Below are 27,705 nucleotides of genomic sequence, written 5' to 3' on the forward strand. Positions count from 1 at the left end.
TTGCCTGGTATCAACTTTCCAATGATTGGTCAAACATAAATGACGTATGGACAACAGTCATTTTATTTGTATTATTTTCAAAGACGTTTATTTATTTTATCAATGAAAACTGGCACAAACAAAATCAATTTATTTTCTAATTAGTTTTAACAAGTCAAAAAAAAAAACTAAAATAATATATTTGAGGCAAATGAACAGTTACTAATATCACATTTGATGGTTGAAAAATAGTACATTGAAATAAAGCTGTATGAAATAAGACACCAGCTTCATCAACAGCCATAAACACAGTAAGATTCCACAGTCTTATTTGAGATGTTATCAATCCACATTGCTTGTTTCTGGTTCTGGGTCGGTGTCAGCATCCTCAGACACAACTTGGGGTTGGTCAGTCACATCAGCAGACATTGCACTGGACTCTTCCATGAGTTCTTCTATCTTTTCTGTGACAGAACTAGACGGTGTTGCTTCTTCAGATACCTCCATCTGCTGAAGTTAAGAAGTCATCTGTCAACCTCAAGCCATTATTATGATGATATACATGACAGATTTAAGGAAAATACCTGTGATGCTGGTTCAGGTGTGACCTCCAGAACAGCATGGGCTGTCTCATCCTGCTCCATGGGTTCATCTACTTCCCTCCTTGATGGAATCACTTCTGGCTCTGGTTCTGTAAAAGCTACAGGTGCTGGGGCTGGAGGTTCTTCCTGTGGTACTGGTACTGAGACATGCTTTGGTATGTGCATCTTTTTCGATATGAATAGGAAAGAATGAAAATGAATTACTTTCAGATTATCTGCAGTAATTTACATCTGTGTTTGTAATATTTCAGTACAGTTTTTACCTGGAACATCCTGACTTTTGTGTTAGAACCAACCCTCACTGTTTATATTTTTTTTATCAGATTTGTTTTTTGTTTTTCCTCAAAATAACAGTACGGTATAAATATATAAATAAATGGTGATAAATTAATAATAAGGTTAATTGTACAGGTAAACCAAGAATTGTGTAATTGTGTGTAATCTTAGGTCACAACATTCCTTTTTTGTGTTAACCAGATGCCAAACAATATATAAATCCTACAATTACATTTCTACAGACAATTATTCTTCCAGATTTTATCACTAATGCACTTATTTGCAATAATAGGATTGTATTTCACACTTTTCATGTTTCTATCATTTATCCCTTATTTCTCCATTTTCGATGTCTTTATTATTTTCTCTTTAGTGTGTTTTCTGTTAAACTTTGTCAATCAATACACATAGCACCGTATTTGAAATAACTCAATGTTTCAAATAGCCCAATGTCTCTACCTGTCTCTCCTCCATTATTTCTGGATGTTGTGGTTGTGGTTGTGGTTCTGGCTCCTGTTTCCTGATGTTGACCTCCAGAACGGCCATTATAGAGGATGGAATGTGAGCTTGCTACAGAAACATTTAGATGCAAGAAAATGTGATCAATGACATTTGATATAGTAAAACATAAGAGGTACGTTTTTCATTTTCAAAAGTTGCCGCAAAGAAACCAAAATACAGATTAATTCCTTATAATATTATGTGCCATGATAAAACTTTTTTTTACAATCAGTAATGTCACAGGATATACTGCCTTGTTTTTTGTGTTAATAAAAACATTTTTCTTTCCTCAATCACAGATTATAATATATATATAAATAAAAAATAACTTTGTACAAGGAGGCAACGATTTGAGTTTACGCACTTGGTGAGGGGTGAAGGAGAGCACATGCTGTAGGAGCGGCTCTCTCATCTCCGGGCAACGCTCAAACACACTTGCGAGTTGTGGAGGAGGCAGCTGGAGGAGCACGTTGTAGGACTGGGGTTTGGTTCGCTGGCAGCATTTTACAAAGCCCTCCCACACCTTTGGATATTTCCACACCTGTAAAAATCGAACACACACATATAATTTTACTTCATTGCAAAACACTGTATGTGCCTTCGCCTAATAATAATTATTGGTCTACCCATACTGGCTGACTCTCAGTTACAAATATTTATTAAATCACAATAAAGTTGTGACATGCTATAACACAGCTTATTCAGACTTGCCCACTTACTTGTTTGAGGATGAGCCGGGCCAAGATGTTCATGACGAAACCAGCTAGACGAGGGTACATGGTGAGCGACTGGATGACCGTACGCATCAGCAATATGGGGAGAGGCGTCTGCTCCATTAACTGCTGCATCACCACCGCCAGAACCTCTGTTGTGTACACATTCTTCTCTCCAAAGCACAGGTTAGTGGCTACAGGCCGAACAAGAATGATGGGAAGACAAAATGCAGGAGAAATGTGACAATGTTAGGAAGATACTAAACAGCGGTTGCCAGGAGGTATATAGACCACTACAGAGGTGTGCAAAAAAATTGTTGTTTGTATTTGTCTCTGGATAAACCTATGGAGCCCCTTAGACGACAGGGAGAGAATTTCATTTTCTCATTTTTGTTTGATATCCATCCCTAAAAGCGTTGCAGAAAAAAATCTCATAAAGTAAGATAATGCAGAACTTATTTCTAATAAACACAACAACACAATCTTTCATAAAATAGATTAGTTTTATCGCCCAGCTCTATGTGGGAGTGTCAAAAATAAACAGGAAGTAACTTACTATGTAGGTAAAGCAATGGCTTGCTCAAGGATGGCTAGGATGAGCCGGGCCGATCAGACCCTCAAACCCAAAAATGAAAAGTCCGCCAGCATTTACTCACCCTCTTTTCATTTCAAACCTTCATGACTTACTTTCTTCTTCAGACCACAAAAGATATTTTAAAGAAACTTGGTAACCGAACCGCACTGGCCCCCATTTACTTGGACACAAAATCAATGAAAGTGAATAGGTGCAAGATAACAACATTCATCAAAATATCTTCTTTTGTGTTATGCGGAATAAAGAAAGTCATACAGGTTTGAAATGTGCTCATGTACTCATGAGTGAGTAAATGATGACATATTTTTTTGGGGGTGAACTATCACTTTCAATTAAAATCGGTTTATCATCCCGATTTAGAAATTAGAATGTGTAAATAGAGATGTACCTTTGATGATTGACTTCATATCACACTTGGACGAGTCAATGTTGTGTAAGGCGATGAGGAGCTCAGCAGGAGAGAGTGGAGACATGGAGGAACTGCCTTCACCTGCACAACAAGTATAAAACATATAAAACACACAAAGTCTTTATGGATATGTAAAGCAATACAAAAACATTGCGACATCAGTGACCTATAAAGCATTAAATGAAAGATGAAATAAAAACTCAAATTTGTAAGACGCATTAGCAAAAGAATAAGGAGGCATTACTGTGTTGAGTGCCCAGCAGTCGGTTGAACACCTCTTTGACCACAATGGGATTGAGCTTGATAAGTTTGGGTAGAGCCTGGATCACCTCATTCTGCTCAACACAATGACATCATTACAACATCAGAGCTTAGACAGTCTTTTTGCTTCTCAAAAATATTTCATCTGCCATTAGTTGGCTCTGAAATCAAACTCATAATCCTCATTTTAAATCGTTGAAGTGGTTTTGTTGTTTGGCAAGCCTAAACAGGCAACATAATTATTTACTTATTAAACACTGGTCTCTTCAACTGTTTTGTACCATAGTAAAATAACCGATGAGATTTACCTTTTCCAGGCCGTTGATGACCGGAATGAGAAAACGAACATCAGGGACTCGTTTATGATAAAGGTCCCTTACCCTTTCCACTAACTCAGGAGATGGAGGCACTGTGGAGAGGAAACACACAATGCTTGTGGACCACCAAATCACTTCCTATCACATGAACAATTTCCCACACACTGAAGCACACTGTACCTTTATCCGTGAGTATGTGCAAACAGCGAGTGACCAGTGTCTCTGCTCCTTTAGGACAGTTCTCCACCAAGAGCAGCAGGTCTGGAGAGTTCATTCCCATTCCTCTTATCTACAGAAAACGACTTTAATCTTTCTGATGCATTGTGTCTACTATATAACTAACCATCTGGGTGAGATTATACTAAAGGAACCATAGGTTATTCGGTTTGTTAAGTGGTGACGTAAGGAATAGCGTTTCTGAGTCCATGCATCTATTCATTTAAAGCTCGGCTACAGCTTAAACAGCTGTTAATAAGCACTGTTTACTCACATGTCATATGTAAGCAGAGCATTTATTAACTCTCCTTAAGCTCAGTGGTAAGAGCATTGCGTTAACAATGCAAGGTTGTGGGTTCGATCCCAGGGGATTGCAAATACCTATGTAAAATGTATAGGATAAAAGCAATGTAAGTCGCTTTGGATAAAAGCGTCTGCCAAATGCCTAAATGTAAATGTAACTCACAGTATACAATACAGTATGCAGGTTTACGGAATCTCTGTCATCCTATTTAAATAAATTATCTAAAATGAATCACTGACTTGCCATGTGGGATTTCGTTATGAAGATAAAGGTTATGATCATAGTTTTTCGATAATTTTACAGCTCGCCATGAGCGTATATTAGCATTTTTTGTTGTTTGCCTATGGTAGCTTATTGAGCGTTTGGACCTGGAAACAGTATATGACCTTCCATATACACTCACCTAAAGGATTATTAGGAACACCATAAAAATACTGTGTTTGACCCCCTTTCGCCTTCAGAACTGCCTTAATTCTATGTGGCATTGATTCAACAAGGTGCAGAAAGCATTCTTTAGAAATGTTGGCCCATATTGATAGGATAGCGTCTTGCAGTTGATGGAGATTTATGGGATGCACGAAGCTCCCGTTCCACCACATCCCAAAGATGCTCTATAGGGTTGAGATCTGGTGACTTTGGGGGCCATTTTAGTACAGTGAACTCATTGTCATGTTCAAGAAACCAATTTGAAATGATTCGAGCTTTGTGACATGATGCATTATCCTGCTGGAAGTAGCCATCAGAGGATGGGTACATGGTGGTCATAAAGGGATGGAAATGGTCAGAAACAATGCTTAGGTAGGCCGTGGCATTTAAACGATGCCCAATTGGCATTAAGGGGCCTAAAGTGTGCCAAGAAAACATCCCCCACACCATTACACCACCATCATAATTGCATTAATGAGAAATTGAACAGGTGTTCCTAATAAACCTTTAGGTGAGTGTATAGTGGAGTGTGACATCAGACTAAACAACCGAATAACCTTTCAAAATGGGCAGAAACTAAAGGAAGCTAAACATAAAACATGAAATTAAAACCTCATAAAATAGAAACATCTGATAGGACGAGCTGATTAAGAGAACGTCTTACAGGCTGTTCAATGACCCTCAGCACACTCCGCTTGATGTCAGCGATGGCCTCGGTGTAGACAGAAGCCAGCTCATGAACCAGACGATGGTTGAGAGGCAGCAGGGAGAGATACAGATAGAGACACTGCCGCACAGTTTCTTCTGTCCAAGAAGCCGCCACCTCTGAAAATGCAAACCATTTGATATTTAAACATAACGAACGGTTGGTAAATCGTCATTTTACAGTGAGGAATAAAAAATCTTTGCACCCGTGTCTTCTCCGGCTCCAAACAGAAGTGAGGGTGGATTCGGGTGGACCAGAAACTGCATGTATGTGAGAGCAAATTTCTCAACACAGTCCTTCAGATGTTCTTTCTCATACATGCGCTTGATAAAGCCGAGGGCAGTGGATCGCACCTAAAACAGGATCGAGATTATGTCACTCTTCTACATAAACGTCATTAAAATGATTTAACACAGATGACCGGAATTGAACCTTTTCTTTTTCGTGAGAGCTGAGGTTCAGAAGTACGTTGAGGTACTGGAACTGCCTGGACGGCCGTTTCAGAATGAGCTCCTTCAAAGTGGATATGCCCAGGTATACACGTGACTGGAACACAAATGGGTATGTCAAAGACTTTAGAAGGCGATTGTGTGTTTAAATATACATGCTTTTGGTAAAAAGTGGCGGATTGGCTGACCTCATCTTCACAGTAGCGTTGAATCACCTCCAGCGCAGAGTCGGTAATGACTGGAGCTTCGAGCACAAGCTTGGTGAAAAGTCTGGGAAAACAAAAAAATTGTTTGAGTGATTCCATGACTTATGCACAAATAATTTCCAAACACAACAGAATATATGCTCATATATTTGCCTGTTCTTCCAGCAAGATTAGTGGCCAGCGAATATAATGCCAACAGTTAAAATAGATTTTCTATAAATTTGCATGTAAACACTGCACCTTCAACGTCCTGCTAAATCACTTTTAATTTTTTTAGTGTACAATATGAGCATATATTTTGTCCATCAGTGGTGTCATAAAAGCGTGCCTCACCCGTCTCTCTGCTCAGGTTTCTCTTGCAGGCCAGACAAAAGACTGAACAGACATTGCTCATAGCTGTCAAGAGAGCCAGAGGGCTGCTGACTTAGATATTCATTATACTCGTGATACAGCAGAGAAAACGCCAGGTCACTTCTGCCCCGCATATCATCCAAAATAAACTGCATTAAGTCGTCTTTCATCCCCCCCTCAAACTGGGTCACCAAGCGAGCAAGCAGCTTCATGCGAATCTGGAAGAAAAATCCGAAACCATGAAAATGAGGACATATATTAGTGGAGAGTGAGGCAATGTGTCTGGAATGTGTCTTACGTGAGACATCCCGCTCAGTGCGATGGCCTTTTCTGAATTGAGGATTCGGTTGACGGACAAGTTGATGAGTTTCTCTACCTGCACGTCTGAGAACGGCTGTACCACATCTGCTAGTTTGAAGACCTTCTTTCTGCCACTGGTGCCAGGAGCTCTAAATAACAGTTAGTGGAGAAAAACACATTAAGAGATGATCAAAACAGATTAAAAATCTTTCTTAAAGGTTCCATTTAAGTGCACCTCACTATGTCTTGAAAGCTAATATTTATTTTTTGTTTCAACACCATGTCGACATGTTGCGTGATGTTGGTGCTCTTACTTCGGCTGTGTTGTGGGCACTATAGGCTCTGGAAGTTTCTTAATATGAGGTGTCTCTTCAGTGACAGGGCTCTTGTATGTTCCTCCCAACACTGAGATGGCCTGACCGAGGGAAACTGCGGAGTACTTGCGGATGATGAGAGGGTCTTTGGAGCTGATCTCACTCTGCCCTTCCTCCTCCTTTAACTCCTCATCCCGAGCCTTACACAGCTCCAACCCTGTGTAGTGTTGAAAAGTGCATTAAGCATCATTTATGAAACATGGGCTGTGACTTTACAGCACATCAACCTCCAGAGGTGCTGAGTGTGTCTTCACACTTTTACATTCACAATAGACATGTGACTTTCAGTTTAGAAATCAATTCATCTCCCGACAATTGTACATATGTATAAATGTTTATATTTTCCTGTACATATATTTTACATTTATTTTTGATATATCATATCCTCTTATCTTAATGTTGTCTTAAAGGGATGGTTCACTCAAAAATGAAAATTCTGTCATGAATTACTCACTTTCAAGTTGTTTCAAATCTGTATAAATGTCTTTGAAATATATTTGGACGAATGCTTGTAACCAAACAGTTCTTGGACCCCACTGACTACCAAAATTATGACAGAATTTTCATTTTTGGGTGAACCATCCCTTTAATCTACGCCATCTAAATCTCCTCACCTGGTCCCAGGCCAGCCGCTGTCATCTGTGTGGCCATCATTCTGGCTAAATGTTTGATCTGGGCTTCTGTACCGGCCGATTCTACAGGCGTGTAGGTGGCCTGGAAGGAGGCTGGCATCACCTCGGGCAGGTAAACCATACTAATGAGTACCTACATGAACAATAAACAGACAACATACAATAGGTTAACATAAATTAACTATATAGCCACCAAACTATATATTTTAAGCCCTCTTGAGACCACCAGCTACACGCAACGACAAAGCGAGGCGAAGTCATTCATTTCAATGGTTGCCCAGCGACATCGAGTTTCAGATTCAGACATCACGCCCATGGACCGTAGAATAAGCGTCTGGTACACTTTTCTGAAAAACACTTCAGCACCTTCACCTTCATCTGACTTTCGACACGTTCGTGAATGTACACCGGTCTGTTACTGCGGGACATTTTCACGTCTCTAAACTTGACACGGCACAAAACGAAACGTGATTGGTTGCTTTACCTGTCAGTCATATGGCCTCTTGGGCGGGCCGTGGCCAAACAAAGCCACGAAAAGCGAAGAAAGTTCCCACACTAGACTAACGCCCTTATAAGACTGCCAGAAACAACAACTCGACTTCCAGCGACATGAGCGACAGTGACCGTGGGCAACAGGAAGTGGGTGTATCCAGCGACGGGAGTCTAGCAACAAAAGTTGAGAATTGTTCAACTTTATGCACATTATACCAATAGGAGTACAGGAGGGGAGCTCGCGTCAGCCATCTCACGTCTGACACTGCAGGTTTTGTTTATAAATCCAGCAACGCCTTAGAACGACCTCATAGTGAGAGACTGGTGACACAGTTGCTGGCAGTCTGAACAGAAATTGAAAATCTGAAGAAACAAATTTTTAGTTCCGTTGCCAAACACCAGACCGAGCATAATTTTAGAGAAACAAAATGTGATTTTGTTTACAATCTGAAGCCAAACAGAATACACTGGTTACTTCTAGCTCAGACCAGAGCTTGGTAAGCTTAAACAAATGTGAACGTGACATGTACCAGGTTGGCCACATTGTCTGAGGACAGGAGGGGTAACAGGAACTCTGCAGTGAGATCAATAGCTGTTTGGGTGCCAACGGAGGAGGAGGAGGGTTTGGGGGTGATGACTGGAGGTGGTTCCTCCTTATCCTCATCATCTTCCGCAGTTTCTGCAACAAGAGCAGGCCATTATTCACCTTCTAATCCGACTGAATGCAAAGAACCATCATAGCAGCCGGTAGAAATGAATGGATCTATCAGTTCTTCTCGATTACCAAAACTAGCCAATGGTATTAAAGGAGAAGTAATTCTCAAAATGAAAATTCTATCATCATTTACCAATTTTATACCTGTACAACTTTCTTCTGCAAAACACAGAAAAGCTATTTTAATAATGTAAGCAAGAAAAACTATGGTCCACATTCACTTCTATTGATTGGACACAAAACCAATGCAAGTCAATGGTGACCAACGATTTTCTGTTACTAAAATTCTTCAAAATATCTTTGGTGTTGTGCAAATGTCAAAATGGTGAGTAAATGATGACAGAATCTTTATTACGGGGTGAATTAGTCCTTTAAGCTTACTTTACAGTCAGGAAAAGGCTAAGCTAACAGCTTGTACGAAAAAAAAAATATATATATATATATTGATGGCAATAATCAATGCAATTCCAGACACTTCTTTCTTCTGGAAAGTGTGTCATTGGACTAAGAAAAATATCATTTTTATGCTCATATTCTCAATTTTTTTATATCATAGGGTCTTTAAATTTGAAGAATGACACTAAACAACCACTCACCTATCTTGATCCTCTTGCCCTCTGCATAGGGCTCGTGCTGAAGTCTTTTCCGTGGCTGAGGTATGGCAGGGGTGCAGCGTGTGATCTCGTTCTGAGACATGCCAAGATCCAGCAGCAGGGTGGAAATCTGCCCATGGAACTCCACACTGCTGGGGTGCTTCAGCACCGAGACCAGGTGCAGCTTCAGGTTCTTGCGCACGCTACTCACCTGAGACTTGGCCAAAGTTGGGGGCAGGTTAGCTGCAGAGCATAATGAGAAAGGTCATTCAGTAATTTGAAATCATTTACATTAAGTAGTGAATTTAAGATCTTATCTTATACGTTCAATCAAATAAATAAAGAAATCAAGCAGCAAGATATCAAATACTACCCATATTACATTTTAATTACATATGCAATACAATATAGAAAATTAAATATATTATGAAATTTAATAGATTATCCTTTCAAAACTCATAATCAAAGCTGGGTTGGTTTTAGGTCAGGAGTCATTTAAGTGTGTTCTCTAGGGCATTTAGTGGTTTCTTATTGGCCAAATTTGAACACTTAAGCTAAAAGTGTCAAACACATTTTTGTAATAACTGAAAAGGTGTTGAAAATTCACCATGTAATGTTTCATATGCCTGTGCCACCTTAGACATGAACATGGGCCGTTGTTTTGCCAACGTGGCAAGTGATCCCAGCGCAGTTGTCAGATTAATGCTGGAGATGGCAGGATGAACCATAAACTTCAGCAGCTGCTCCAGAGCAAATTTCCCCTCCTCGCTTAAGGTATCTTAGACCAGGACAGGATGAAAAGGTAAGCAGTACAAATGGGTAAAAAATACCTTTATAATGAATGTGCAACGCATACTCGCTTACCATAGCGAATATACGTGTGATCTTTGGGGATTTTGTCCAGGCTGATGTCCCCTTCGTGTTTCTTGGGGGTATCGGAGTCAGGTGTCCGTGGTGACAGAGTGATAATGAGGGACTCTGTGAATTTGATGGCGTGAGTGCGGACTCCATCGTTATCCGAATCCAGCAATGCCAGAACTTCGTCTTTCATCTGGGTGACCATATCCCAGCATGCCTCCTGCATGTCCGAGACACTCTTGGTGCGGACCAGGCACTACGAAAATGAATAAAGAACATGTCAAAAAGCATAAAATATTGACCAAACAATGAGTAAAGTCTACATCACTGGAAATGAGTCATACCTGTAAAGCCACTTTATACAGATGAGTGAGCGTCAGAATGGCTTTTTTCACCACGTTGACACTCTCGTCTCGCATTAGCATATTCAAATTAGCAATAAGCCGCAGAAGAAGCTCATTATCCCTTTTACTACATCGACAAGATGCAGAAACAGAATTTTAGGAACTGGTCATACATAACAGTATTATGTATAAGATAGAGATGGAGTATTGCGAGACCAGACAAAACTCACCATGCCTCCTCAATGAAGCCGATAACAAACTTCCGCACTTCAATTGATTTGTCTGTCTGAAATGCGATGATTTCCTGTTGAGGATGCAAGAGAGAAGAAAGCAAAAAATTAAATTTTCTTGGCAGGTCATTTTCGTACACAAGACACTAAATATGTTTTGCACTTACATCCAGAAAGTTATCAAGCAATGAAGGGTCTTTGTTGATAATCAACTCTTGCACCTAATAATAAAACAAAAAAGAGCACAACTATAATTTGTGGCCACAGGCACAACAAAATATTTTTACTTTAAAATATGTAAAAAGTAGCGAAAACCTGTTTGAGAATGACAAGTTTTTCTTCTGTGGAAATGAGGGAAGCCTGGTTAAGCAGTTCCACTACCTGTTATATTACAGATCAAATTGTCAGATGTCACATTTAGAAACACAAAACACTTCAATAAACAAGAGTTCAAAAACACACATACATCATATAAATTTATGTTAAAAAAATTGTGTGTAAAAATAGGCTGACTTGTATAGTGACATAATAGTATATAAAAATAAATATATATAACATAATGTTGTGTAATAAAGGCTAAGTCCATCACCTTTTCACTGGTGGTCATGTCCACAGCTGCATCCATATCAGTGCTTGGATACTGAGAGGATGTGCCAGCCTTTGACTGATCTCCTGTTGCCATCTTAATGATCTTCAGAAGAAAAAAAAATTACAAATATGCGATCATAAAAAACATTGAAATATATTTCTGAAATGAGTCCTAGCTGCAAATTAGTCCTTAAATTAGGTAAACCCAATGTGTGAAATATTCTTAAAAGTCTGTCACAACTTAAAGGGTCTCTTGTAATGTCATTAACAGCTCCTTTAGAGAACAGTTTTGAGTTTATGTTCATATCACAACACAATCATAGATGACAGTAAAATATGCTAAAACTATGGATATTTCTTAATGAATGAAACCATTCTAATTTTAGGTTTGACCAAAGAAATCCAAAATGCTCGAGAAACAGTTCATCAAGACCAACACATAACCAGTTCAGTAACGTTTCATTCAACTTATTAAAATGTACCATTCCCTTAACGTACCCATTTAATAATATTTAAATAAAACGCAAATACATATTAAAAAACGTAAAACAAGTAACAAACGACAGGTTGTGGTTACGTTACACAACTTAAAGCACATGTTAATGTAAACACTAAATTGGAAAAATTCAACATAATATACTAGAGACCTGCAGGTTGGCATTTATCCGAATAACGTTAAGCAAAATTCAAAGATGGTGTTGAAGCAATAACTCTATTTTACTTACTCAGTATTTCTTTAACCTCCTACGTGTGAATTATATATCCAAATGGTTCATTTTAGGAAAAATAATAGGACGTACAACTGGCCACAATACTGTTCATTAGCGCCATGCTAACAGGAGAAGCGTTTACTTCCGGGGTTAAACGAGGTTGATGGGAAATTGAGTTTCTTTCAACGCGTGTCCTTTTCGCAGCACATAAAACTATAAACCCATAAAATTATGCAAATTCAAATCATGTTTTATCAGGGGCAGTTCTCAGTTTTAGCAGAGTTGAAGTTAGGTTACTATCCGAAAAGAAATTAAAATATTTGCAGGTGAATTAATTTTAATATTTAATATGTATAAATATTTCAGATTCCTTATAGTATATTAATTAAAAAAAATCCTTAACACAGACACTGTGTTTGAAAATACCACCATTCCTTGACCCAAACTTGTTAAAACTGACCTCTTGGGCAATTGATAGAAAGGAATTCAGTGTAAAAGTCTGAAGGGGCTCTCACTTACTACACACATCAGACAATAGATGAGCCCTGTGGAGAAGAAGCACCCTAATGATGATCTCCAGACAATTATACACTTAAAACACTACACTGGCCTTCATGAGATATATACGTTTTGGACTGCCATTTCTTTAATATTCTTTATTATACCTAAAGTAAAAACAACACAAAGATGCTTACGCCCACATGCATTTAATTTAAATCTCAATGGATAATTGACTGGTATAAGTCATCTTTTACATCCAACAAGAGATGTTGGATCAGTGTTATAAATAGTGAAGAAACACATGTTTTGAAGTCCCCTTTAAATCAACAATATAACCAGTTTTAGTTTGTATTCTTTTCTTCATGAAGGTCAATGTCTTGAAGTTTTGCTATTTTATATCAACTTTTAACAACCTTTAATGGGTTTATACATGGGTGTGCCTCGTGCCTTTCGTGGAGAGGAATTATTAATTGACAGTACATTAACATTATCATCTTTAGTGAGAGTCCAATAGCGGCGTTGCTGATCACTTGTTCTTCTATCGATTTATGCTGTCTTTCCAATCACGATGCGATGATCTCAGACAATTTGTTCAAGCGTGATTGTATCAGCTTCGATCATGTGTCATTTGATCTTGGAACGATGGACACATGAAGAACGGTCACCTGGTCGACTTTTTTGACGGTGAATGTGCACGTAAATGTAAGCCACATTCACACGCACACCTGTTTCCCACAAGAACCGAGAGAGAAACCGAAACTTAACTATTGTTGAGCTGTTTTTTGTGTCTCAATGTGTGTACTAAAGTAAAATGGCAGAAGCCAGCATTTCTCAGGACCAGTTCAGCTGTTCAGTGTGTCTGGATTTACTAAAGGATCCAGTGACCATTCCCTGTGGACACAGTTACTGTATGAGCTGTATAACCGACTGCTGGAATCAGGTAAAAAACACGAGAGTCTACAGATGCCCTCAGTGCCGAAAGACCTTCACACCAAGACCGGCTTTATGTAAGAATGTAATTGTTGCTGAAGTGGTGGAGAAACTGAAGAAGAGAAAACTACAAGCTGCTCACTGTTGCGCTGGACCTGAAGATGTGGAATGTGACGTGTGTACTGGGAGAAAGTTCAAAGCTGTCAAGTCCTGTCTGGATTGTATGAACTCTTACTGTCAAGATCACCTTGAACAACATGAGAATCATTTTAAAGATAGGAGACATAATCTGATAGATCCAACTAGACGACTCCATGAGATGCTTTGCCCACAACACAAGAAACACCTGGACATCTACTGCCGTACTGACCAGCAGTGTATTTGTGTACATTGAACAATCATAAGAACCATGATGTTGTTGCACCTGCAGAAGAAAGGACAGGGAAACAGGTAAAAACTGTTCCGTACTTCATTTCTGCTCTAAATTGTGAAATGATGCTGTGTACTAATGTTGTCTGTTTTTATTTTGGTAACGCTGATATAATCAACTTCTGGGTTATCCAGTTAAATAAACTGCAGTAGATAAAGAAGAAGAAGAAATACAAAAACAGAAATGTAGTTGTATGGTTGTAAATCGAACCAGGAAGCCCCAAGTGCTAGTTTAAGATGACTTAAAACTGTGACAGTGATGACATGTATTGTTAAACATTAACCACCGATAAATATTCTAAACTGTTAAAATTTCATAATAACGATTAGAAATAAATGAAATTCGATTTGTCTTTTTGCACGAAAACAAGTACATCAGATTCATTAGAGTTTGGATTTAATGACGTTAATATAGTTTATATATATAGTAAATCTAGGTTACTTCTAAAAAAAATTGCCACACCACTTAAGAGAAAAATAAATGGATATTGGCAGTTGAATTTATACATCACAAATTTCTACTTGTAGTTTTATGTTATTTAGAGGCTTTACAGCTATTTGTTTTCCTACAGAAACTTTTGGAAGAGACACAGAAGAAATTCCAGCAGAAAATCCAGGAGAGAGTGAAGGAGCTTCAGTTGTTGAGAGAGGCTGTGAAGACACACAAGGTGAGTAATAAGAACATTGGTTTTTCAGCTAGAAGACCTGACTGAGTATCTCTTCTTTAAAAAACATACAGATTCTGTTTGACTCAGACTCTGTTATTGTGGACTGTGTGAGCGACAGTACAGGTAAGAGTTGAGTGAATGGACTGATTCTCCAGTGTGTTTTTTAACAGTGTTCTGCAGATACAGCTGTGAAGGAGAGTGAGAGAATCTTTACTGAGCTGATTCGAACCATTGAGAGATGTCGCTCTGAGGTGATACAGCTGATCAGAGATCGTGAAAAGGCGGCAGTAAGTCGAGCTGAAGATGTCTTGAAGCAACTAGAAAAAGAGATTGCTGATCTGAAGAGGAGAAACGCTGAGCTGGAGCAGCTTTTGCACACAAATGATGACATTTATTTCCTGCAGGTAGCAGAACTCTGTTTGTGTTGTAAATTAATTTTGTTTCTTATTCGCAAATTAAGTGAGGAAAGTGTGACACAATGATTGCAAATACAGTTGAAAGAAAAAGTATGTGAACCCTTTGGGCTTACTTGGATTTCTTCATAAATTGGTCATAAAATGTGTTCTGATCTTCATCTAAGTCACAACAATAGAGAAACACAGTCTGCTTAACTAATACCGCACAAACATTATACGTTTTCATGTTTTTATTGAACACAACATGTAAACATTCATAGTGCAGGGTGGAAAAAGTATGTGAACCTTTGGGTTTAATAACTGGTTGACCCTCCTTTGGCAGCAATAACCTCAACCAAACGTTTCCTATAGTTGCAGATCAGACCTGCACAACGGTAAGGAGAAATTTTGGACCATTCCTCTTTACAAAAGTGTTTCAGTTCAGCAATATTCTTGGGATGTCTGGTGTGAATCGCTCTCTTGAGGTCATGCCACAGCATCTCAATCGGGTTGAGGTCAGGACTCTGACTGGGCCACTCCAGAAGGCTAATTTTCTTCTGTTGAAGCCATTGTGTTGTTGATTTACTTCTATGCTTTGGGTCGTTGTCCTGTTGCATCGTCCATCCTCTGTTAAGCTTCAGTTGGCGGACAGATGGTCTTAAGTTTTCCTGCAAAATGTCTTGATAAACTTTGGAATTCATTTTTCCATCGATGACAGTAATCCGTCCAGGGCCTGAGGCAGCAAAGCAGCCCCAAACCATGATGCCCCCTCCACCATATTTCACAGTTGGGATGAGGTTTTGATGTTGGTGTGCTGTGCCTTTTGTTCTCCACACATAGTGTTGTGTATTCTTTCCAAACAACTCAATTTTGGTTTCATCTGTTCACAGAATGTTTTGCCAGTAGTGCTGTGGAACATCCAGGTGCTCTTTTGCAAACTTCAAACGTGCTGCAATGTTTTTTTTGGACAGCAGTGGCTTCCTCCGTGGTGTCCTCCCATGAAGTCCATTCTTGTTTAATGTTTTCCTTATTGTAGATTTGTCAACAAAAATGTTAGCATGTGCCAGAGATTTCTGTAAGTGTTTAGCTGACACTCTAGGATTCTTCTTTACCTCATTGAGCATTCTGCGCTGTGCTCTTGCAGTCATCTTTACAGGACGATCACGCCTAGGGAGTGTAGCAACAGTGCTGAACTTTCTCCATTTGTAGACAATCTGTCTTACCGTGGACACATGGACATCAAGGCTTTTAGATATACTTTTGTAGCCCTTTCCAGCTTTATGTAAGTCAACAATTCTTGATCGTAGGTCTTCTGAGAGCTCTTTTGTGCGAGGCATGGTTCACATCAGACAACGCTTCTTCAGACCAGCAAACTCAAAACTGGTGTGTGTTTTTTATTGGACAGGCCAGCTTTAATCAACACATCCAATCTCATCACATTGATTGGACCCCAGGTTGGCTGACTCCTGGCTCCAATTAGCTCTTGGAGAAGTCATTACTCATTAGCCTAGGGTTTGACATACTTTTTCCACCCTGCACTATGAATGTTTACATGTTGTGTTCAATGAAAACGTATAATGTTTGTGCGGTATTAGTTTAAGCAGACTGTGTTTCTCTATTGTTGTGACTTAGATGAAGATCAGAACACATTTTATGACCAATTTATGAAGAAATCCAAGTAAGCCCAAAGGGTTCACATACTTTTTCTTTCAACTGTACAACACGTTTACTGTTGAAGTGCTAAATTGATATCTAATTTTAGTGCAGATCAATGAAGAAAGTGTGGAGATATTGATTCTTTTTTTCTCCTTACTTTATCATTTCTATCTTGAATGAATACATTTTAACCATTTATTTTTCATTTGTGTGTTATATTCTCAAGAGTATGTCAGGTGATGCTTAGGGTTGTTTTCTCATTATATAATGATTTTACAAAAAATAAATAGACTTATTTAATTGTATGTGTTTATTAATTTCTGTTGTTTGTCTGTAGCGTTTCCAGTCTCTTTCTGCAGCTCCACAATCTACAGTCTCTCACAGCAGTACAGTCAGTTCTGCCCTCTCTTTTGATGTTGTGAGAAATTCAGTTTTTTGGCTGAAAGAAAAACTGGAGGATTATTGTGGAGGGGAGATAGAAATGATATCTGATAAAGGTAAAGAAGCAGATATTCACTCTTGCATCATAATCCTAATGCAATATAATCTAGTCCTGTTAAGCGCTAAAGTCATGACAAGAACATTACAGCTGCACACACATACATTATATTACAATAGTGTTTTTAGAATAATGTTGGAACAACACAAATCTAACACAAGTTATGGAAAAAATCCAGAAAAAATGATTTTATTTTTATTGCCTAAAATGTGCAATAATGGGGTCCTTTTAAACAGAATGAGGTCCCATTTTGTGTCTCTTATTGGATGCTCTATCTACATTATTTGGTCCAAGTCATCCATTTCTATTTAGTAAAATATTATTTTATTTTTGTTAAATGTTATATCTTTAGATAAAACGCTTTTTGATTTTTTAAAGTTCTAAATGGTAGCGTGTACTGTATCTCTTCTTATATATAAATACTAATTATGTCTGTTTATGTTTTAGTTACATATGTTACAGTAACTTCCCACAATGAACCCAAAGCCAGGAATGATTTCTTGCAATGTAAGACTCCATATCATGAATAAACTATCTATATTATCTTACATATTAACGTTACTTGTCGTTCAGCTCTTGTCTAGCAATTTGTAAACATCACATGCATGGTTTGCTTACAGTATATAATCAAGACAAAAGCGTGTTTACTTCTAAAGTAATCATAATTCAAAACAACTTGTACATTTTTTTATTATTATTATTCATAATTACCATCCCCTTACACTCTACCAATTCTTAGGTTGTGTTTACTATTGTAAAACAAAATGACAAGCAGAATTTAGTGAATTTCAGATTTTACTGTCACGTCGGGAGATCTTGTGTATAAATGTTATTAAACTTCACCAATGTTATGTTTTATTCTCCATCAGATTTCAGACAGTTCACACTGGATACAAACACGATGCATAAACGGCTCCGTCTGTTTGATGGGAATAGAGCAGCTACGTACACTCATACTGTCCAGCAGTATGCTGATCATCCAGACAGATTTTATAGCTGGAGGCAAGTATTGTGTAGAGAGCGTGTGTGTGGACGCTGTTACTGGGAGGTTAAGTGGAGTGGAAAATGTCTGTATATATCAGTGTCATATAAGAGCATCAGCAGGAAAGGATCCAGTAATGAGTGTGGATTTGGATTTAATGATCAGTCCTGGAGTTTGTCCTGCTCTTCCTCCGGACATAGATTTGGACACAATGACAGATGGACTGATGTCCACGTGCCCTCCAACTCGTCTAGAATAGGAGTGTATGTGGATCAAAGTGCAGGAACTTTGTCCTTCTACAGCGTCTCTGATAAAATGACCCTCATCCACAGCGTCCGGACCACATTCACTCAGCCTCTCTATCCTGGGTTTTATGTTAATGTGAGTTCCCTAGTAAAAGTGTGTAATCTAATTAAATAGACCATACAAAAATTGGACACGTAAATTGTTTTTTTTCAAGGATATAGAAACAAAAACATATTACAATAAAAAAACATGATCATTAAAATAAGTAATAATGTAAGAATATCGCATGTTTGCACACTCATAATCATTATTCATAATAATGTATAAAATATGATCTAATTGATCTTGATGTCTACATTATATATTGTAATATTATTTTATTGCTTAGTCACAGCTCTGTCATTCATTGAGATATTTTTAAGGTTTAGAGTTCTACTAACATTTAGATAAATAAGATAATGTTGTTTATATTGCTATTTAGAACGTTATATATGTCATCTACATTATAATAAAATATCATGTGTAAATGCAATGAAAAGTAATATTTTGAATGCCATCTTTAAACCTTAAATTGGTTTGAGGCTTCAATCTTCACCTTTTTTTCTCTTTGGTGGTGGTTTTGGTACAATTGTGCTTAGTTCCTTCTCTTAATAAAGCCCTCTGACACTGTACTTGAGTTCTTGTCTTTCTCCTAACCTAAACCTGACAGATATTTTAGCTCATTATAACATTAGCATACAGTAGAACTGATCTGAACATTTTCTGTAAGGTGGTGAAAATGATATTATTTGTATTTGATCATTATGCGTGATAATATACATGCAATTTGGGTCAATGTTTGATTCTTCTGTCTTATTCTAAATTACACTCCATCATCCGATTCGCAGTGTGGCTTAGAGTCTCACTCTGGCCTATACATGCGGATCTAACGGTCACAAACTCGTCAGTTTTGGTCACTGCGAGAGGTTCTAGGACAAGTAATACTCGGAAAGCATTATTTTATACAGTTCCCTAAGACTATAAAAACTTAATTAGAGGTATGATTATTTCTAACCAGAGGTCATGACCACTCCATAGAGATAAATAGACCAATATCACTTCCTCTGTCGGTAGCTTTGTAGAATCATGCCATAGTTTCCTATGTACACTTAGTCAGAATAACATTCCAATAACCAGAGGTTTGAGACTTACTCTGTTTAGATTGGTCAGACAACATATGTGCTGTTCTGAACGGAAACATTAACCCCTACGGTCGAACTAAACTAAACTAAATTTATTAAACTCATGTTTAAACTAAAAGCACCTTTGTTGAGAGACTTCCATTTCTGTTTGTCACATTTGTTCAGTTTATGTCTAGTCAGGTATAATATATTTTTATTTATTTCCATACAAATATTTTAATTTAATCAGTTCGCGAACACACAGTTATAGGCTATCCAAAAAAAAAATCCAAATCAGGCAAACTATCACATCATCTGCGAAAAGACCGATATATAGTTGACTGTTTCTAGGCCTACTCACATCTCTCAAAGACAGAACCGAGAGAGAAACCGAAACTAAAGTTTTGTGCTGTTGTCTCTATCGTCTCTACTGTGTTCTTAGAGTAAAAAACTGGAGGAATTCTATAGAGAAAAGATAGAAAAGATATCCGATAGAGGTAATGTAGCATTCACTTTTGCATCATGATCACAATGCAATAAAAAACCATCCTCTTCCTAGAGTTTGCAGAAGTGTACCCCTGGTCTCACCCTGTGATGCTTTTTTAACAGCATTAAAAGAGTTCCCTATTGACTTTTTTGGCTGCTTTCTCTTCATCCTTTGGTGCTAGTCATTCATTTTTATTTTTGTGTTGTAATGATACAAAAATATTTACAGGTCTATGTTGTTTCAGTTTCTTCTATCCTCTATCAAACCATTTTTATGGTCATAAAAAAAATTCAGTGTAGTAACCTTAAAACTTTTAAATGGTAGGGTGCACTGTATCGCATCTTATTGAAAATACTAACTATGTCTGTTTATGTTTTCTGTAACATTTCTGTCAGTTCACACTGGATACAAACACAGTGAATAAGTACCTCAGTCTGTCTGAGCGGAACAGAGCCACTACAGTCATACAGTCCAGCAGTTTCCTACATATGTATTGTCTGGTCTCAGTTGTGGAGAGAGTGTATGTGGACACTGTACCTGGGAGGTTGAGTGGAGAGGTGAATTTGTGTTTATATCTGTGTCATATGACAGCTGGACTGATGTCCCGGTACCCTCGAGCTATTCTAGAATAGGAGTGTATGTGGATCACGGTGCAGGAACTTTGTCATTCTACACTGTCTTTGACACAATGACCCTCATGCAGAGAGTCCAGACCACATTCACTCAACCTCTCTATCCTGGGTTTTATGTTTCTCAAAGATCCATTGTAAAATTGTGTTTACCAAATACAAAGATTAAACAGAGATAACATGAACAATGAAATGGGTAATGAACAACCCGATATTTACTAACTGTTCTCAATGCAAAGCATTTATTCAGAATAACAGAGTAGATACAAAGCTGATTTACTTCACATAGATGTCACCATCTCATATATTTATTTTATTTTATAGTTTAATCTCAGCCCTCTCACAGTATATTTTCACTGTGATCTTTTTAATGCTTGGATTAATATTAAAATGTAATCTCCATTTGAATTAAGTTATTATACATACAGCACTGATAACTTTGGCCAACAAAATAATATCACATATTAACAGGTTGAATGTGTACAGTATTGTTTTCATATATGAAAATATTGCATGTAAATGTAATGAAAAGTAGGGTTTTGAACATGCCAAAGGTAAATCTTTGAGCCTTAAAGTAGAGTCCTATTTGTTTGGTTCCTGGCTTTTGACCCTCACCTAGCACAGGACATTTTTCCCTTTGGTGGTGGTTTTGGTTCACTTTTGTTTTTCAATAAAACACATGACACTCTACCTGAGTCCTTGTCTCTCTCCGACACCTGAAAAATATTTCAGCTGATTATTAAATTAGGCTATATGAAACAGTAACTCTGATTTTTCTAAAAAAAAAAATGCTGCTAATTAAGTATTACAAAGTATTCTTTTTTGAATATTTTAACTTTCATTTTTCATTCAATATTTCATAATATAAATCCACAAACTATTCTCTTGTTGAAACATGGAAATGTGAAAACATGTTTAAACCTTATGGGTTTAAATGGTTATAATGAGATGTTATAATGAGATTCAGGGTATTAGTTTTACTGGAAAATATCATGGTCTTTGTAGGTCTTAACTGGTAATATGCTGGCATCTGTTCGTGCCATGTTATCTCTTATGGATTCCAATACAAATACTGTAGAACAGGAACTAACTCTAACAGGAACTATTTTAATAATAGAAATAAATGTAAAATGTTTAACGATTGTATAAAACAATCTACAATATTTCTCATTTTTGACTCTTTATGGATAAACTATATTTTAGTGCAAAAAGTCAATAGTTAGGCAAAATACATGTTTAACTGACTTCCTAAATTCATTGCACTTGAATTTAACACTTTATTAGTATTACAATTAAATTAGTGGGCAAGATATTTGGGAAGGGCATGAATCCCCAAATGATTACATGAATTTTTGCACCAAATCCTTTCATAAACTTAGCAAATGTATGTCTTTTGAATGGAAACCAATACAGCTTAGAAAATATTGGTAACACTTTCCTTGAAGCATGTATGTATAATGCATTATAAAAGTAGTTTTAAAGCATTGTAATGCACCTTTTAATGCATTGTTATCTCCTATAAATAATTGTTATTACAGTTGATACATTATAACACTTAGCAATTCATTGTTATACTACACATTTTAAATTGGTTATAATTCTTTACGACTGCATATAATGCATTACAACACACATTATGAAGAATTATAGTGCAATTTACCCTTTAATAACTCTTTATAATGCATTATAGATACGTGCTTCAAGGAAAGTGTTACCAAAATATTTCCCAGGCATTTAATTAACTGAATTCGTACAAATATCTTTTTAATGTGGCAATTAACTGTGTAAATGTAAATAAAATTATCTGGAGTTAAATTATTAATGATTATAAATGATATTTTTTACCTTCATATGAATTATTATCCCAGATAATACTACCATTACTACCATGCAAAATAACTTTTATTAGCTCATATAGAATCAATGACACTGACACATGTACTGTACCTGCCATTTTTTATCATACAATTTTTGTTGAATGTCTGACATGGGCGCAACATTGCACATCATCTGAATCCATATGATAATTTTGTGTTGAGAAGACAAAGAATTTCATTTATAATTTGAATATGATATTTTTGTTTGTGGTAATTTAATTGATTAACAAGTCCAGCTTTATAATTTATATATTTAGGGGAACTATCCCTTGAAAATCATTGGAGAAAACTGGATTATATTCACAGATTTGTTCAAGTGTTATCTTGTCTGTAGAATGATATACACACGCCAGATGCTGATGGTGCTGTGAGGTGCCTGACTGTCCAGTAGATCTGAAGATCCACCCTCTGCTCTGATTCTGAGCTCCAGGATCTGTGTTCTGTGCTCGAGCCGGTTCCGAGCCCCGCACACTTGCCCTAACCAGGGTAGAGTGCTTAGGGTTCGGATAGACCCGATGAGCTCGGAGCCCACTCCTAGCACAGCACGTCATATACGCATAACCTTCATATCCATCCTTTACCAATCCATCCTACTATTTAGGTGCTTATCTGGGAGGGTGAACTTGTGAAGCAGGCTTTTTTGGATAAGGTATTATATTGATGCATACCCATGTCGTGCCACACTAGGTGACTTGTTGTGATGTAAAAGAGACTGACTGGTCCCACTGACCATATAAACATCTGCTTATTGGTTAAAATGTTTGCTTAAAACCTAATACTTTAGCAAAAGGTATTATTATAAAGACTTGTTATGGAAAAGTTGATTTTAGAGCCGAGATTTCCATCTTACCGTAAAACAGTTTACTGTGAGAGCAGCCTGCCCCTCTTCCTTTGATTGCCCAGGGCAGGCATGAAGAGAGAGCCTGCAAATAAAGAAAAAAGACTAAACTCAACAGCAACAGCACGCTTATGTTCTGAATCTGATACATACTTTCAACCAGCTAATGTTTCTAAGACACTAGTTTTATATACTAGACAATTTGGTCGGATCAGGTAGGACTTAACAGTTTACAATTTGTGTCACATTTTTTATCTTAGCAGGTTTTGAAACAGTAAGGCAAAATAATTATATTTCTTTAACTCTTTTAGCATTGTTTAAGGTATAAAGTAACCAACCCTTAACTGTTAAATAATATAGAAATCATTTTAATGAATTTGACAGGTGTGGGAGGGCAACACGTTGTCATAGCAACGTGGTTCCTTTCGGTTTCCTTTTCTGCCAGTGTGTCCTACGAAGGATGTCTCGTTTAATTCTAAGTTGGCAGTCCTCCGTATACGTCCGTAAAAAGGTCAACGTCAGACACAAAACCGAAAACGAAAGGTTAACTGGGGCAGATTGGCAGAATGGCGTCGAAACGTCCGTTTTCAGAAGAGGATTTAACATGCCCTGTTTGTTGTGATATTTTCAAAGATCCCGTGTTGCTTAAGTGTAGCCACAGTGTGTGCAGAAACTGTATCCAGCAGTACTGGACGGTCAAACCTTCAAGAGAATGTCCGCTGTGCAGAAAAAGATCCAACAAGAACCTCACCGTTAATCTGGCTCTAAAAAACCTATGCCAAACTTTCGTGGATTTCCGTGGACCCCCAGAGGAGCTGTGCGAGGTTCACCGGGAGAAACTGTCACTGTTCTGTCTGTGTGATGAACAACTCGTGTGCGTGGTTTGCAGAGAGTCGCGTGAACACAAAACTCATACGTGCCGTCCTGTGAATGAACTCGCTGAGGAACGAAAGGTAGGCTACACAGTGGGGGCTGGTGATTTTTTTTAGCAGATATTTTCCCCAAATGATTATCTATAAAATTACATTACTCCAATATACATTAAAAAATCTATATAATTGTTAGTATGTGTGTAGCTCAGGGAGGGCGGCGCCCTAGCGCTTTCTATTGGCCAGTCGCCAACGCTACAGGCTAAAGATGTTTAATGGTCTTGTTCCAGTTGGGCACATGTTATAACTGAAAAATTCATGTTCTTTTAATTGCAGAGTGATATTCAACGAGAACTTAACCTCTTGACTAGAAAAATGAAGATTATACAACATGCCAAATTTGAATGTTATCAGCAGGCTGAACACATCCCTGTAAGGATGATTTAACTTTATTTTACTGTTATTAACCCTTCTATGATATTATATAACACGTTTTTGGTGTTCAGCACCAGATAAGGGACACAGAGAATGTCATCAAGAATGAGTTTAAGCATCTTCACCAGCTTCTGAATGATGAAGAAAAAGCCATGCTTGCTGCACTAAACAAGGAAACGCAACAGAAAACACAGCTCATAAACAACAACATTGAGAAGATGAATAAGGAAGTAGTATCTCTGTCAAGAACTATAACTATAATGAGTGATTATTTGGCTGGTGGGGACATCCAGTTCCTTAAGGTTAGCCCTTTATTTCTTACCTGCTTCCCTTCAACACAGGAGATCATGCATTGTAGCATAAAGATCTTCTATTGATGGCCACCATTGACAAGATTCATACACTGATTCTTCATTTTTTTTAAAAAGCGTAAAAATATTAAAAGCATGAAAAATCGACATAATACAACTCTAAATGTGTTCATTTTCTGCATGCATTTAAATCATTTAGTGTGTGTGGTCTTAAACTTTTCTCATTTCCTACATTTTTAATAGAAATTCAAGGACACGTTGAAGAGGTGAGCAGACTTTCTCCCCTACCTCTATATTCCCACTGTTTTAAAGTTAAGCAGCAGTGTCTATTGTGAACTCTGAATGTGCTTCCAGAGCCCAGGACATGAAGCGGGATCCAGACCCAGTTCAGGGTTGCCTTTTGGATACGGCACAGTACCTGGGCAATTTGAAGTTTACCATGTGGTCAAAAATAAGACAGTCTGTCAGTTACTGTGAGTTGGTTTATTATAAAATTTACAACAAGTTTAGTGAATTTCTTCCTAAACATCATTGATTGATTGCATGTTTAAAGCACCCATTTAGCAATATTTTTTGTTTTCAGCTCCTGTGGTGCTTGACCCTAACACCGCTAACTATCAACTTGTACTGTCTGAAGATCTGACAGGCTTGAGGGTAAGAGATGAGGAAGATGTGGCAGGCATGCACATGAAGAAGCTTCCCGCTAACCCCGAGAGATTTGACAGGTATCCCTGTGTTCTCGGCTCTGTGGGCTATACTACAGGGACACACGTTTGGGATGTGGATGTGGGAGACGGCATTTTCTGGATGGTGGGTGTCACTGTAGAGTCTGTCCAAAGGAAACAAATCAACAGTTTGCCCAGCGAGGTCTGGTGCATCACCTATGATGGCAACATGCTCTCCTTTAAGGCTCCTCGGGAATCATGCATTCCGTTGCTTGGGTTTGAGAGACCGCAGCAAGTGAGAGTGAAGCTCGATTTGGATAAAAGACAGCTTTCATTCTCAGATTGTCTTAGCAAAAAACTCTACCGCGTATATGTACCCAGTTTCACTGAGAAGGTCTTTCCGTTCTTCTGCAGTCTGTCCAGCGTCTCTCCACTGAGGATTCTGCCTGTAGTCGAGCCCTGTAGTTAAAAGAGACAAATGAATTGATTGGAAGGGTTTTTGTCTTTGGTTATGCTGTCTTGTGTCAGTTATCATCGTTGCTGGTTTACTTTGGCTATTGCAAAAAAATATGCAAGGGAAACAAGAAACATTACAAACTGAAAAGTGAATGATCTCCTTCTCAATAGCAAGAGTTTACTTCAAAAACGGGATTGAAGATTGTTGATCTCAGTAAGGCTGTCAAACGGATTGTTCACAACCAAGTGTTTTCATAATTAATTAACTCTTGTAATGTTTAAAACCTGCATCGAGCCAAGAAAGTTGGGATGCCCCGAAACATCATCATCTTGGTGGTACTGGTCTTGCCGTGGTACAAAAAAACAGGGGTTTCCCAATATTACTGAACTCACTCCATAGTCATAGATACCATTAAACTGTGGAAAGTACCCAAGCTTTCATATAGGCTTTTAAACAATAGGTTGGGTTCCTTTAAGCCTGAAGGCCTCACACTTGCCTTTAGACAACACTGGATTTTATAATGTGCTCTTAACCACTCAAAAGTGTATCTACAATCATCATAGATATATCCATTGTAGCATATTGTATAATCAAACACAGTAAATTAATAAGTATATTAATCAGCTATGCATATGTGTAACTTCAAATCATCTCATTCCATCAGTGTGTCTATGCCATCATCATTAATTCCTATAAATACTTCTTTAACTTTAAGTGTCTTCTACATATACAGGAATGTGTTTAATAACTGGGGTGTGACTGTGCTGAGTGAGAGAGTGATAATAAATCCTTCAACGTCTCTAGAACTTGTGCATTATTGAATGTGCTCTCTGTGTTAATGTAAAATATATAATCAATGTGCAAGATATTTTTCTATAGAACCTAGTTAAAGATGACTAGGGATAGATTAAAAACTATAGAAAATATTTGGATTATAATTAAACAATTGATTAATTCTGGGTTAATTAATTTTACCTTAATTGTGGGGGTGTTGGTTATGTTATTCTTCATGACAAATTTGATCCTCATGACTTCATTCTATTAAAATGTACAACAATTAATGAATATTTTTTTTCATTTAACTCTGTAATAAGGCTTAAATAAGCACCATGAATGTATAACTATAGGATGCAACCCTCATACGTTTATTAGCGTTTATCTATAATCACATAACATTGGGTTACAGTGCAGTAAAAACGTACATTTATCGGTTGTTTGTGGTTTGTTGTTAATTTTATCCAGTAGCCCATTCAGGCGAATCCGTTTTCTTTAACATATTTGTAATTGGTTAACAATTGTAAAGGGATTTTTCTTTATTATGGAGAGGGTAATGTCATCATCCACCACTTTCATCCTCTATATATGTCCACGATTTTTCTGTTGCCGAGCACACCAGTGTGTTGTGGTTTTTCACAGTTCTAATTTGTTGATTTGGTGACTCATAATGTTCCTGGGATCTTTTTGATGGATTTGTTGTTTTTAAAATCTAATTATGGGCTGTTTACCATGCACAGAGTTCTACTT

General features: G+C 37.6%; 3 protein-coding genes across 4 annotated transcripts; 2 read left to right on the forward strand and 1 right to left on the reverse strand.

Moving 5' to 3' along the window:
* Positions 1–60: 60 nt before the first annotated feature.
* Positions 61–12,279, reverse strand: sympk (symplekin). Of its 2 annotated transcripts, none has more exons than XM_056745893.1 (27): positions 12,163–12,279; positions 11,439–11,540; positions 11,165–11,230; positions 11,017–11,070; positions 10,850–10,923; positions 10,620–10,746; positions 10,282–10,531; positions 10,025–10,195; positions 9,421–9,660; positions 8,640–8,788; positions 7,600–7,750; positions 6,926–7,142; positions 6,610–6,760; positions 6,294–6,529; positions 5,943–6,024; positions 5,738–5,851; positions 5,511–5,658; positions 5,264–5,424; positions 3,834–3,942; positions 3,645–3,745; positions 3,320–3,410; positions 3,055–3,156; positions 2,078–2,265; positions 1,723–1,899; positions 1,317–1,427; positions 564–746; positions 61–486 (listed from the first exon to the last, which is right to left on the reverse strand). In XM_056745893.1, the coding sequence occupies exons 2-27, from the start codon at positions 11,529–11,531 to the stop codon at positions 322–324; spliced, it is 3,711 nt and encodes a 1,236-aa protein (XP_056601871.1). In that variant the 5' UTR covers positions 11,532–11,540; positions 12,163–12,279; the 3' UTR covers positions 61–321. The 2 variants fall into 2 exon arrangements, with proteins under 2 accessions (XP_056601871.1, XP_056601870.1); XM_056745892.1 differs by having other exon boundaries at positions 61–489.
* Positions 12,280–13,252: 973 nt separating this feature from the next.
* On the forward strand, positions 13,253–19,104 carry LOC130419291 (tripartite motif-containing protein 16-like). The gene is given in 7 exon segments (XM_056745894.1): positions 13,253–13,964; positions 13,967–14,028; positions 14,580–14,675; positions 14,846–15,079; positions 17,064–17,223; positions 17,673–17,732; positions 18,095–19,104. Coding segments are annotated over 7 exon segments (1,650 nt in total). The 5' UTR covers positions 13,253–13,459; the 3' UTR covers positions 18,628–19,104.
* A 4,805-nt stretch (positions 19,105–23,909) lies between these two features.
* On the forward strand, positions 23,910–27,526 carry LOC130419303 (nuclear factor 7, brain-like). Its single transcript, XM_056745924.1, has 6 exons — positions 23,910–24,397; positions 24,650–24,745; positions 24,820–25,050; positions 25,303–25,325; positions 25,414–25,532; positions 25,643–27,526. The coding sequence occupies exons 1-6, from the start codon at positions 24,011–24,013 to the stop codon at positions 26,191–26,193; spliced, it is 1,407 nt and encodes a 468-aa protein (XP_056601902.1). The 5' UTR covers positions 23,910–24,010; the 3' UTR covers positions 26,194–27,526.
* Positions 27,527–27,705: the final 179 nt, after the last annotated feature.

The sequence above is a fragment of the Triplophysa dalaica genome, chromosome 4 (genome assembly GCF_015846415.1).
Source record: "Triplophysa dalaica isolate WHDGS20190420 chromosome 4, ASM1584641v1, whole genome shotgun sequence".
Lineage (NCBI taxonomy): Eukaryota > Metazoa > Chordata > Actinopteri > Cypriniformes > Nemacheilidae > Triplophysa > Triplophysa dalaica.